Source organism: Varanus komodoensis, unplaced genomic scaffold (assembly GCF_004798865.1).
Source record: "Varanus komodoensis strain SLA01 unplaced genomic scaffold, ASM479886v1 scaffold5, whole genome shotgun sequence".
Lineage (NCBI taxonomy): Eukaryota > Metazoa > Chordata > Lepidosauria > Squamata > Varanidae > Varanus > Varanus komodoensis.
Genome location: NW_025336087.1, coordinates 16,756,956 through 16,770,095, shown reverse-complemented (window position 1 = coordinate 16,770,095; position 13,140 = coordinate 16,756,956). Strand labels below are relative to the sequence as shown.

At 40.4% G+C, this 13,140-nt stretch overlaps 1 protein-coding gene across 1 annotated transcript in view; it reads left to right on the top strand.

Moving 5' to 3' along the window:
- Positions 1-13,140, top strand: part of EDIL3 (EGF like repeats and discoidin domains 3) — a 198,283-nt gene that overhangs the window by 111,390 nt on the left and 73,753 nt on the right. Inside the window, exons 7-8 of the mRNA XM_044446122.1 lie at positions 11,030-11,185; positions 12,032-12,176. Of these exons, the coding sequence (XP_044302057.1) occupies positions 11,030-11,185; positions 12,032-12,176 (301 nt within the window). The remainder of the gene's footprint in view (positions 1-11,029; positions 11,186-12,031; positions 12,177-13,140) is intronic.

Genomic DNA, 13,140 nt, shown 5'->3' with positions numbered 1-13,140 from the left:
ACAGCTAATACTAAATGTAGCTGAGCGGTGTGGGGGGCGAGTGGAATTACTGCATCTTTCCATTGCTCCATTATTCATTGTTTAAGTCTTATTTATTATTTTGTAAGCTCTGAAAGCATGTTCTTTGTGTTATCTATTTATCTGGAATGCTTTTATCTTAATTTATGTCTCCAAGAAGCTCTCTACACAGTTGGCAAAGATTCTCACAATGCAGCCTTATTCAAGGATAGCTACAGAAGCTGAAATAACATGGGCACTTCAAACAGGATTCTTCCACTGAGCAGGGGCTGAACTCAATGGCCCCTTCAGCTCTGTGTTTTTTTGCTGTTCACATGGAAAAAGTACGTTTCAAGCTGCATTTTTTGCTTTCGTCTTTGGCCTTCCTTGAGGTTGTCCTCTGGTCACCACCTACCAGGTAGCAGCCTCCACTGGAGTCTCCCAAGGTGTGGGAAATGGAGCTGCGCCTGGCCTCACTCATCCCATGGCATTGGCAACTGACAGGGAGCAGTTCCCATCGAAGACTTCTGTTACAGCATGTTATTCTGTGTCCACAGGAGACCCTCAAGCCTCATTGAACTCTTCTAGACTCCCACCACCCAACTTAGGGTTTTTGTCCTGAAGATTTTTTTGTATTTCTTTAACCCAGCATGTTCTCAGTGCCTGTTGATGACTCCTGGTCTTTGTGGTTCCATTTTGACTATATACCCAATGGCATTCTTCCCCTTCACAATGGAATTTTGTCCGTATGATGATACTGACTACCCATTTGAAAGGTGGGCAACTTCTGGCCTTCCAAAGGTTCGAGGCTACATCTTCCATAATCTCACCCCTATGTTGACTTGGCCTGATGTGGATTGTAAGCCAAAGTGTCATCAAGTTCCCCGGTAGAAAGAAAATTCCAGGAAGTTAAGATAAAATATATTTTCTGTCATGCAATTGATTACTTCCTGATAGTGGATGTATGCTTCCTCCCCACAACTTACACATAGAAACATCCTTTTTGATCATTTAAAACAGTATGAATGGCCTATCCAGAAGTCACACATTGTTCTCTGAGGGCAAAACTAGACTAGATATTCTCTAAATCATAACTTACCTCTGTGTAAGCATGCGCAGACTCAATTTGGAGCAAGACTGTTGATTCAGGAATGGGGATTTATCTATTTTTTAACAAAAATCTACACACACAGAGAGGGGAGGCTTAAAATGAATTTTAAGAACCCATTACAATCTAATGAAGGGTTTTAAAAACCATTTTGTTGTGGAGGTAGGGAGTTAGGAAAAGCAGAATGTGTGACTGGCAAAATATGTAGCATGATCCCTCTATATCATCATTTGGAGTATGTCCTGTAATTAAAAAGATGCATTCCCCTTAATAGTCTGAAATACTGTTTAAGATTGAAGTAACCATAGAATATTCTCTCTGTTCACAATTTAATTTGAGTTGTGCATGTTTTCTCCACATTTGTAGCCTGCCATTAGTGGGGAGAAATAGCACAGAAGAACTTAGTCATGTAAAATATATACTATTAATAAAGTAATTAATATTATCCTTTTGCTACGCATTGTTAAGCTGGTAATCAATAGTTTGCAAAGTAAATGAAATGACAGCGCGACTCTGCAAAAAGGGGTCTGGCTGTGGGCTTTGTACTCAGACTGCCATCTCAACATGCCAGCAACTGAATAATTCATCTCTTTCAGTTAACAGCTTTCACAACAGCTACCTTTGGGAGTAAAATAATAGCTTAATAATAAGAAGAAACAAAGTAAGCAAGTTTTCAGTCTGTCTAATTCTGTAAACTCTCTGAGGCAGAAAGTGATCTTTCCTGGTGAAAATCAAATGAGTTGAACCCTCAGGAAAAAGATATATGTGGGGGAGCGCAACAGAATTTTGTGATACTTACATTCTTATGCAGAATAAAATTTACAGTCATTGATCCTTCTCTAGTCACTCACTCCTTGTTGTACATTACAGTAACTGCATCTTGCACTAGCAGAAACATCTCAATCTGAGTCAAATGGACCTGTCCAGCCAGTTCATGCCAGGCCCTACCGTTTGGCAGAGTGCATCAGCCACCTCAGGCAGCCAATACTGGAAGGCAGCAGTGGCCTTCTGTTGGCACACACAGCTGTGCATTGCACACAGTCTGTCCTGGGGAGCTGCTCCTTCAGGTGTGCTAAGGTAGATTGATCTGCCAGCTCAGGCTGTGCGTATGGACCTGGGGGATGTACCGTCTTGTCTTTCAGATGATAAAGCGAAATACCTCGCCCTGGCCCATGCAAAGCAGACACAAACTGACAGCTAGCTGTGTGTCTGTATAGACAGTGTGCTGTCCGGATGCTATCCATTGATGGGCAACTCCAAGGCCTCACCCTGCTTGCCCTTCTGCACACAAATCATGCTGGTAGAAAGATGAGCAGCAGTACACGTGTACTAAATACCTGGTTGCAGTTTTCCCCACTTTGGTGAGATGAATTTTAGTCCTATTTACAGTAGTTATCTTGGAATTTGCAGCTATATAAATGTGTAACCTATTTTATCCTCTTTTTTTCTTTCTGTGAGTGAAGTCAGGGGGAGGCAAGTAAGTGGCTGCCCAGCTATTTTCTGTCTTTCTATTTAAAAGCAAGATGAGGGACAGTTTTCTTGTTTCCTTTTTGATCGAAGAAATGCTAGCAAAACAGAATTGCCCTCCAAAAGGTTATCAAGAGTTGCAACATCACATTGACAGCTGCAGCGTGTAAAGTGGCTGGCTCTTTCCTGGCTGGGTGCCTTGCTGCTGCCGCAGCTGTTACAGCATTTATATTCCCCCTTTTCTTGTCTTGTGAGGCACCCAAGGCAACTTGCATTGCTCATTTTATCCTTATGACATCATCATCAACAACAACGTGGAGTAGGTTAGACTGAGAATGATGACTTGATCCAAACTCATCCAGGGCTGCTTCTCATGGCCAAATGGGGACCAGAGCTCGGATCTCCTGGGTCACTGATCCAACCTCTACCCACCACACCACATTGTTTCCTCCACAATGTGTGTAGGGGCCCTACAGTGATGTATCCAATCCCTACTCCATGATCCAACTTCTTCAGATCCTGGGGAAGGAGCCCAACTTTGCAAAGTGAAAACACATACAATTTGCAATAACATTTGAGTAAGGAATCCCCCAAAAGAAAGTGATTTGCTGTGAGGAAGCGCAGTAGAAAATGGGTACAGAGGAGACAAACGCAACCATGTGATGCTACATTTCTGTTATTCCTGTTGCATTGTATGAATGTAGTTCTTGTGTTTATATATTTGCAGAATATATCAGTCAAAATAAAACAGCAAAGTAGCTGAACAAGATAACTGAAACAAAAAGATAAGAAAATGAACCATAGAAACAAGCTTTTCAGATTGAATTTTCTTTCATTGATAAGATACAAGAGGAGGAAATCCAACCTTTTCTCTGTTAGAATTGTCCATAACAGGTACAAATCAGACTGTGAATAATGCCTGGAGAGAATGGATTCCCTACATAGGGTTCCATGTGAATTTTTAACTCCTACATTTTACATATCTGCTGGTTGTTGGAATAAATTATTCACCAGACTAACAAGTCTCCAGTGAGTCCCAAATCCCAGGGCCAAAATTACAAGTCAGATCTTAATAGCCTGGCTGGCTGCCAGCTCTACCTCAAGTGCTAAACTCAGCATTTATGGATAAGAAGATGACTTTCTCTTTCTCTCTTAAAGCTTAAATACTGCTTTGGTCTGGAAAGGACACACATTTTCTAGTTTATAGAATTATTAGTCTACATAAGGGTCTAAATTCAAATATATCTAGATATAGCTATAGATAGATGATGATAGAGATGAGAGAATGAGAGAGAGATGGGAGTACTTTATATTTTAACATTTCTTCGGGAATAATGGTTGGAAAGCAGGGCACACATCCTAGAAATAAACAATTTGAGATACATACAGCCAACCATATACAGCATCTCTCACGATAAATCTTTAAATGGCAAATTTGTTCCAGATGACTATCTTTTTCTTCTTTGAGTGCAAGTAATTAGTCTTGTTTACAGTCCACTGAGTTCCATTAAATTTACTAGTTATTTGAACAAAGGGGGTATTAATATGTTTGCCACATTTCACCTCACAGGTAGAGCAATCCTATGGCCCCTAGTCCTCATCTGGAGGCCCACTGGATAACCTGGATTCTTTCATCCAGAGGCAGAGCTCCAGCCTCAGAGTAGAAATCTGTGTTCCAATCTCCTTTCCTTCCTCATGGGCAGGACAGAAAGAACCGCCAGCTGCCTCTCCGAGGTCAAGAGATCAAACTTGGAGAGCAGGGGACAGGGAGGGAACGCATGCAGGCTGCCAAGATGCCAAGTTTGCTCACTTCCCACTTGCCTCCTACTGCAAAGAGCCTCTTTGCAAAACGCAAAGAGAACATGCATGCAGGGAAGCAGAGATCTCTTCCCTTGCTTTGCACTGGATGCTCGTAAACCTCCAAGCCCTGCAAATTACGACTATGAAGATGCAAATTACGGGATGCTACCTGGGTTGTCTTTGGCAATCAGCAGTTTATGGGTTCCTAGCACCTGGTTTTCTGCTAGAAGTTTGGATTTTCTGAGCCTAGCTAGGACTACCTTTGGTTCTCTAATCTACTGGCCACTTCTACTACATGTATCTTTCCCTCCCATCCTCTCCCATCCCCACTAACATTTGAAATGTAAGGTACATTGCTGGTACACTGTCCTAGAAGGAGCATATGATGCATAACAAGCAGTCATAATTACTATTCAGCAGTTGGCAGTGTGTGAAATTTAATTTCTTGCCAAAACAACAAAAACAATCAAGAGATATTAAAAGTGCACTCATGCAGATGTAAGATTCAGAGCCCGGTGATTTCTTCACCCTAAGAAATCTGAACATACATGCTTGAAATATGGCATCACCCATTTCACACTGAAAAAGAATTCAAATTTTGTTTCCTCTCATTTCTAACCACATATGTTGTAACAAGCCCTTATATTCTGATCTAGCTCAGCAGTGCCCCCTAGAGCATCCGCAAGTTAACACCCTGCCAGGCACCCTGAATAAGGCTTATCTCACCTCACCTTTTGTTCTCAAAAACAATTAAATAAAATACACATTTTAAAAAAACTTAAGGTGTTCTTTTGTTTTGATCTGAATAGGCTCACTGGTTCAAACAGGCTGTCTTGTGAGCTTCAGGCTACAACAATTAAGGAAGTAGGTCCAATCACATGGTAATTTTGCTGGCTATGCCACTGTCATTGGAAATGGAAGCTACTCTATTATTGGAGAGGGGAATACCAAGCATACTCTCCTAATAGACTAGCTTTTAATGAACTCAGTTCTTCATAAAGTAAGGATCAGTTCATTCCTCCTGCTTTGCTTATGCCCTTGAACTCTTGACTTTACTCAGGTAGGTAAACTGTAACTAGATTAAGCAGACTTAATTACATTCACTGCGGCTGGACAGACTGGTGACAGCTTATCACTGATTCCTTTTCTTTGGGAATTCCTGTAAAGAAGGGATCCACAAAGGATAAATCCTCTCCCCTTTCCCATTTTTAAAACAAAACTATCCTGAATAGTGACCAAGGCCTACATTATCCACATGTATTTATTATTAATCACCTCTTTAAGTTATACTTTATTCAAAGAAAGAAAGCTGAAACCATTAAATATTACCTAAGGCCGAGTCCCTATTTATATACCCACCAGATAATTATAAGGCCAGTCCCCTTAATTATATATTAAGTCCCCTTAGTATTTCTAATGGCAACTTTAGCCACAGTTTTTAGACAGTTATGGGAAATGTTTTGGCTAAAATTGCAGAAAATACAGCAGTGGAACTTGCAGGTATGTTTAAGCATTCCTCCCAATTCAATCCTACTCATAATTTGAGCACTGATCCTCTCACAAAGTTCTGGCAAAAATTAAGGGAATAATCCTGTGTCCCACAGGCAGCATCTGAGGGGCCATAGGACAGTTCAGATTCTAAGATGCAAGGTTCTGACACCGAAGCTAGGAAATGGCACTCCACTGCTGCATCCTTTCAGCCTGCCCTCCGAGGGTGAGAAGGCAACTTCAATGAAGGGGAAAAAAGGAGGTGGCAGATGCAAACTATCTTCATGCTTTACCAGCCTCCTTTCCTCTCCACTCCAGCTAGATGGGCAAAACCTCCCATCTATTGAAAATGCTAGGTGGGTGACAGGGAGCCAATGATGGCTTCTGTCACTTCTCCTGCTCTGCACTCTGCATCAGCCTCTGCAACCTTTGCCATAGGGTTGCATCCCTAGAGGTGGCCTTGAATGTAACACTATTTTCACTTGAATACATTCAGAAATCATGCTTACAAGATTCTGTTAACATTTATGTTGTAGATCGTTGGTGGGTTGGTTTAAAAAATAACCACGAACAAATAGCCTTTGAACTGCACAGCTGGAAATAAGTTTGCAATTGAAAATTCTTTGTTCAAAAAGTCAGAGTCAGAAAGTACCTTCCCTTTCTTTTTCTGCATAAAATTGTAAATTTTGTAAATTTATTTTTAGACATTAGTGGAGCTGGTAGGGAACTTAAAGTATAATTATGCCTTGTTTAAATAAGCAATCAACTAATGTATTCTTTCTTAGGCATCATAAATCAAGCGACCTTTGTGTGTGAGTGAATATGAAATGTACAGCTTGCATGTTCTTTTCACCTACAGAGAAAGGGCAAGTGCCACATTGGAATTGCTAAATTCAAACTTAAAGAATCTGTGCGGTAGTGCTTCTCCTTAAAAGACTACTTTCTCTTTCACTTGTGCTCAATGCTTTTAAAATAAAGAACCCTGATGGGAACAATTAATAAACAGCCTAGTTTCAAACCTGCTCATCTTTGTACTGTGGGAATTATAATTTCAATACACTGGAAGAAAACTAAACACAAAGATAACTTTGGCTGTTATAATCAAGAATCTGTTATCAATGAGGAAAGCAAAAAAGAGTTTCTTATTAAACACTGATCTGAACACTGCTAGTATATGAAACTAATTTACTGAGAAAATGATTTTACTGAGAAAAGCATCCATCTTGGTGGCCAGTGATTGAATGATCAGATCCCTTGGAGGTGCTCATAATCACTGAAGAATTAGGACAGACACAAACTTTGCAAGGCAAATGCCTATATATATATATTCCCTTAATAGACTTTTTCCATAGCAGCAGCAATTAACTACAAAAAGGGCTTAATACTCTGTCTTCACCATTGTTCCTAGGATATCATGGAGCAATGGTTATTATCTATGAGAGGCAGTTGCTGGTAGCACCTCCACATGCCATGGTCTTAGGACCTTCCTGGAGGCATTTATGTGTCCACCAGGTAGGCAGAGTATCTGCTGTGTTATTCTGTGTTGGTGAGGGAAAGAATGGAATTCAGTTTCATAAGATAGATGCTTTGATTCAAAATGGCTCTGGCCAGTTACTGCAAGCAAACTAATGCTAGGCAAGACATTCTAATGATTTCTGGAAGGTACTTTGTTAGTCTGTTGCAGGCAAGGAAAGGCAAAAGGCAAGGCAAGGCAAGGCTCTTCAGATACTTTAAAGGTTAAGAAATTTATTGTGGCATAAGTGAAGTCAGTGCTGGTAAAACAAAACATTCTGGCTCTGACAGCCATGTAGTATGATAAAAATCTGTTATCCTTTGGTGATAAAACTGAAGGTATTGATTAATTCTAACTTAGCAAGGTCTGGCTCTTATAATAACAATCCTCTTTTTGAAATGACTTTGACCACTTTAAGGCCAGTGATAGGATGTCCCAAGAGGCTGAAGTGTTCCCTCACTGGTTTCTGAATGTTGCCGTTTCTGGTATAATATTTGTCATATTTGTGTCTATGCATTATTTTACGTAGATATATGTCTGTTAACCCTGTGAAGAGTGGAGAAGGGAATTGCTGGCAGAAGATGCCCTATATCATGTTGGAAGATAAGCAAGTGCATGAACCTGCAATGCTATGAGGGATGCTGTTATCACAAATCCAAATGTTCCAGAAGATAACACATACATGCAGTGTTTTGTGCTAACAGCAACAATTAAGCCCAATGGCATTCCAAAGGACAAGTGTTATTATAGTTGTTTCTAATGTGTAATATATTATGGTTATTATGTTTTACTGTTTTTTTATCTCATGTTGTGAGCTGTCCAGAGGTGCTGTGGCACAAGTGGGCAGCATACAAATGTTTTAAATAAATAAATATTAGGACTTGCAAAAGTGTTTCCCAAAGGAACAAAGCTGGCATCTGGGTGGATGCAGTCCCTCTGTTTGTATCCTTGTAGGGTTGCCTATTGTTGCGAAAGTGTGAGGTAGTTACACAATGCTGACTTGCTGTTGCAAGCAGGAAATGTGAAGCTGGGTGGAATGGGGAATGGAATGGGGTATCACGGAGGAGGATATGGCTGACTGAATTGGTGGGCCTCCTATTACTTTGTATTTTGTTACAAGTCCCATTTGCCCATATTAATTAGCAGAAGTCTAGATCTAGAATGTATGTGGTGGGGAGGATTCTCTGTACACTTTTCACATGTTCACACATTTTGGAGCACCTCACAATCCCAATTGGTTTTAACTACCCTAAATTGGGCGGGAGGGGGGTCATCAGCACACTTGGCCATTTCACTGCTTACTCAGAATTCCAATTCATTAGTGAATAAGCTTATCCTAATAAGCCTAAAAACCCAGTGGAACTCCAGTGGAAGAAATTGCAAATACATTGATCTTCATTTACCTTTTTGATGCCCATTCTTTCATTTCACTAGAACCAGGGGTCATCCCATGAAGCTGGTTGGTAGAAGAGTCAGGTCAGGTAAAAGGAAGTACTTCTTCACAAAGTGCATGTTTACCAAGTATGGATTCACTGCCACGGGAAGTAACGATGGCCACCAATTTGGATGGCTTTAAAAGGGGATTAGACAAATTAATAGAGGAGTGGCTACTAGCCTTGTTGGCTATGTGTTACCTCTGTTATTAGAGGCTGTATGCCTGCATACACCCATTGTTCGGTCGCTGGGGCAGGCAGAATTCTTGTACCCATCCTTCTTGAGGATCCTGTGGGCAGCTGGTTTGCCACCTGTAACCAGTGTGCCAAACTAGGTGGACCATTGGTCTGATCCAGCGTGGCTTTTCTTACGCTCTCATTTTGGGGATACCATTATTGACATAGTTAGATTCCTGGCTGGTTGGGGATTTTTGGATCAGTTTGAATTGTACACTGAGGTTCTTTGAGCAGTTCATCTACTTTGCTAATCTTGGCTAATTAAACTGAGCCAATGGGAAATCACAGTGTGGCCCAGCAGTGAATTAATGCCTTGTTGAAACAGGAATATCCCTGGCCACTTTAAGGGGACAGTCATGAGATCATCTCTTAGGAAACCTTCACTGAACCTGGAAGAATGTGCTGTTGAATGAAACCAGCCATCTAGACATTTTTGCATCTAGGTTAACATAAACTCCTTGATTCATATTAATCTCTCAGCACTTTTTAAATCCTTTTTGAGTGGTGGGCATATCTGGAAGTTGAGTTCTGTTCTGCTGTGGAGGGCATGGCAAACTGGCTGGCATGGGCAGCATGACAAGCAACAAGCAACCTGTCCAAATGGCTGAGTAGAAGGCAGTGCTGGTGTCTGATTTCCAACGCACTAACCCCACACTTTTCCGCTCCATAGGGAAACACATTTCACAATGATCCAAGCCGCTTGTAAGAAAGTATGTTAATCGTTGGAGGGACAGGGCAAGAAAGAAAGATTTGTGACCATCATATTACCTACCTCTACCATTTACCATGATGTTTCAGGTGGAGCTTTACCCAGACTTTGGTGCTAACTGAAAGTTTCATGCTGTGCATGAAAGTTTCCTGCAGTACAGTGACACAGCATAGCAGAGTTGTGGTGCTAGGGCTGGTAATGGGATTAGTCATTCTTTAAATGTGAGGTTCGAAGAAGACCCACATGGTCCGAGCACAGAAGGTCCAAGGGGAATTAGGTATCAAGATATTGCTAACAGGCATCTTCATGCTGGAAAAACAGTTCTTGTTTCAGCCGCTTTCTGCCCAGAACTAAGAGCTTTTATGTTTAAGCCCTTATAGCCTCAGCTAAGGCACAGCTGGAGACGGCCAGAAATAGCATACTCATGAGAAAGGCTTTGCGCATGACTGCCTCTTTACTCATGAGTCTTGCCTCTTAAATGACACTTTTTCACCTGGCAGACATGTGTGCCTGCACCTCAGATGCCTACATCGCTTTGGGCTAGATGATGATTCAGCTTCCATCTCTGAATCAAAAAGGGGCATCCTGGCATTTTTTAATTGTCTGTCCCTATTGTTGTTTGTGCCTTGTATTGATATTTGTGGTTGGTTGGCTGGTTTATGTAGAATGCTGTGGAATGAAGCTGCAGTTAAGATGTTTCTCAAATAAATGAACAACTCATGAACAACAACTCAAATAAATGAACAACAATAATAGTTCTGCAGCTACCCTACATGATACAGAGAAAAATAAGTGTATGCATGTTATAATTGTTTCTGGACAACTATTTATTTTAATTTTCTTTATTTAAAACTTTTCTATACCATCCCTTTATGGATGTCTCAGGCTGGTTTATCTGGCTTAATACCAGCCAGCAGAGCACTGGAATGGCTTCAGAGAGCTTTAGCATGGAAGTTACCCCCAACATCTAGCCTCATTCTGCTCCCAAGAGTGAAAACCAACCTGTAAAATAGATTCTATACTGCATTCTTTTTTGTACCTGCAGGACTTTGCCAGTGTCTAAAAAACACTGTCATCTTTTAGTATAGAATGTCCTCCCAGATTAGTTCAATAAAAAGTCTAGCACTAAGCAGTAACCCAAATGAAACCTTGGACATAAGGAAATTGAACAGAATGGAGGAGGCATGAAATGCATTTTTGCCCAAAACTAAATGAAGCATCCTAACACCAATAATTCCACCACTGGTGGTTATTCTAATAACATATTATTATTTCAGATCAACCTGCAAAGGAAGATGAGAATCACTGGAGTAATAACTCAAGGTGCCAAGAGAATTGGAAGCCCAGAATATATAAAATCATACAAAATTGCATATAGCAACGATGGGAAATTATGGGCGACATACAAAGTAAAAGGCACAACAGAAGATATGGTAAGTCAGTATCATCAGCATAAAGCAAATGCATTCAGTAGGGAAAATTAATTGCCTTATAGGAAAATTGGGTTGACTGAGTCTTTTTTGCCTTCATAGATTTGTTCTGGGAAACTCTAGAATTTATTGACTTTTTGTGTTGATTAAGAACTAATCATTTTATAAAGGCAGAGTCATGAGGCTATAATAATTCTGTTTATTATATTTAAATGATTTCTGTTTTAATTAGTTTATTGGTAATTACTTCTCCAATCTCAATTTGGCTACGGTTAACCCTAAAAAAGGATAGGATCCATGCAGTCACACTCTGTTCTATAGGATATGGCAATAACATTGCTCTTAAGGAAGACAGGTAGAAGGTCAAAATGGCATTTCTGTCCTGAAGGAAAAAATGCATATCGGGAAAAAACCACACATCATTTTAATGATGTAGCTTGCAGCTATGTTATTTTCTCAAATGTAAATATGAGCTATAGAGGATCCCATACTCAACCTAAGCAATGAAAATTGCAAATGTGCAACTCCTGATATAGAACAGAATATAGTGGGGGACAATACCCCCATAAATTTCCATCCTAAGGTCACAATCGAGGTTGAGAATCCCATGTTTATGGTCCGGTGAGGAGCGGGGGCCACTTATGTGTTAGCGTTATCTTTCAGTTAATGAGTGGCTCAGCCCTTCACTCATTTTCCATTGCAGACCTATGTGCCAACTGTCTAATCTGTCAAATGAAAACACTAGACCTTTGGTTGGCATTAAATCATTGTCAGATGCAGTGATAATGAATCTTATTGGTCCATGTTGACATTCAAGTGTATTCTGCAATGTCTTGTATTCTATCTTAGGTATTCCGTGGAAATGTGGACAACAATACACCTTATGCAAATTCTTTTACCCCACCAATAAAATCTCAGTACATACGATTATATCCTCAAGTTTGCAGAAGGCATTGTACTTTGCGAATGGAACTCCTTGGATGTGAATTATCAGGTAGACGTTTTCCCATAATACTTAAAACATGCACTATTTACATTATAATCTCCTGTAATGCTTAGCATCAAAAGTGACTTTCAGCAATGCCAAATATATTGGGTTTTTAAAAAAATATTTCATCCTCCATTTATCTATATTTTCTTTCAGGACTACCCCCGCTTCTCCTCTTTCCTTGCCCCATATCCTGTCACATCCCACCCCTTCCCATCCCATCCTATTCCTTCCAAATTAAAATATTTTATCCCAGCTGTTACACAATTACTAAGGAGGAAAAACTGATTTTGAAAAAAATAAATACATGGCAATCACAAAATAAAAACAAATAAAAATACAATACTAAAACAGAATTAATTTGTGGCAAAACAAAAAAATCAAGCACCCACAGAAGTTAGAAAAAGTAAACGTATCTTTGCCTGTTCTAAGCAAAGGTTTGGTGGTTCCATAAGGAACACAGTTCCACATGCACACTTGCTCTATCAGCCATGAGAGGCAGAACCAAAGCATTCCTCTCCAGCTTGGAGCTGAGTAAGGCCATGGAGATCATTCCTGTATTTGAGGAGCGTGTGAGTGGTTGAACTGAGATATGTAGGCTTTCAAAATCCTTCCAGCCTCTACCTACAAAACTTAAACTTCCTTTAAAAGGGGAGTGGAACAGGTAAGTGACATCATGGAGCATGAGTTTGGCAGCAAGATCCTGTCCCCATTCCAAGAATGTACTTTATCCTCAACTTACATGCCAGCCAAAGCTGATTAAAGGAAATCCTGGCCATTGCTGCTGCCTGCCTGCCTAGGAGAAAAGCTGCAATTAGGTGACTACTCGAGCTGCAAACTGGTATTCTCAAGCACACAAACTGGTCCAACACAGGCTGTTCAGAGACTTAAAATAATGACCCTCACCTAAATAGCTGGATCACCTGTCACAGTGATATTAGAAGCCAACACAAAACAATACCTTCCAGTC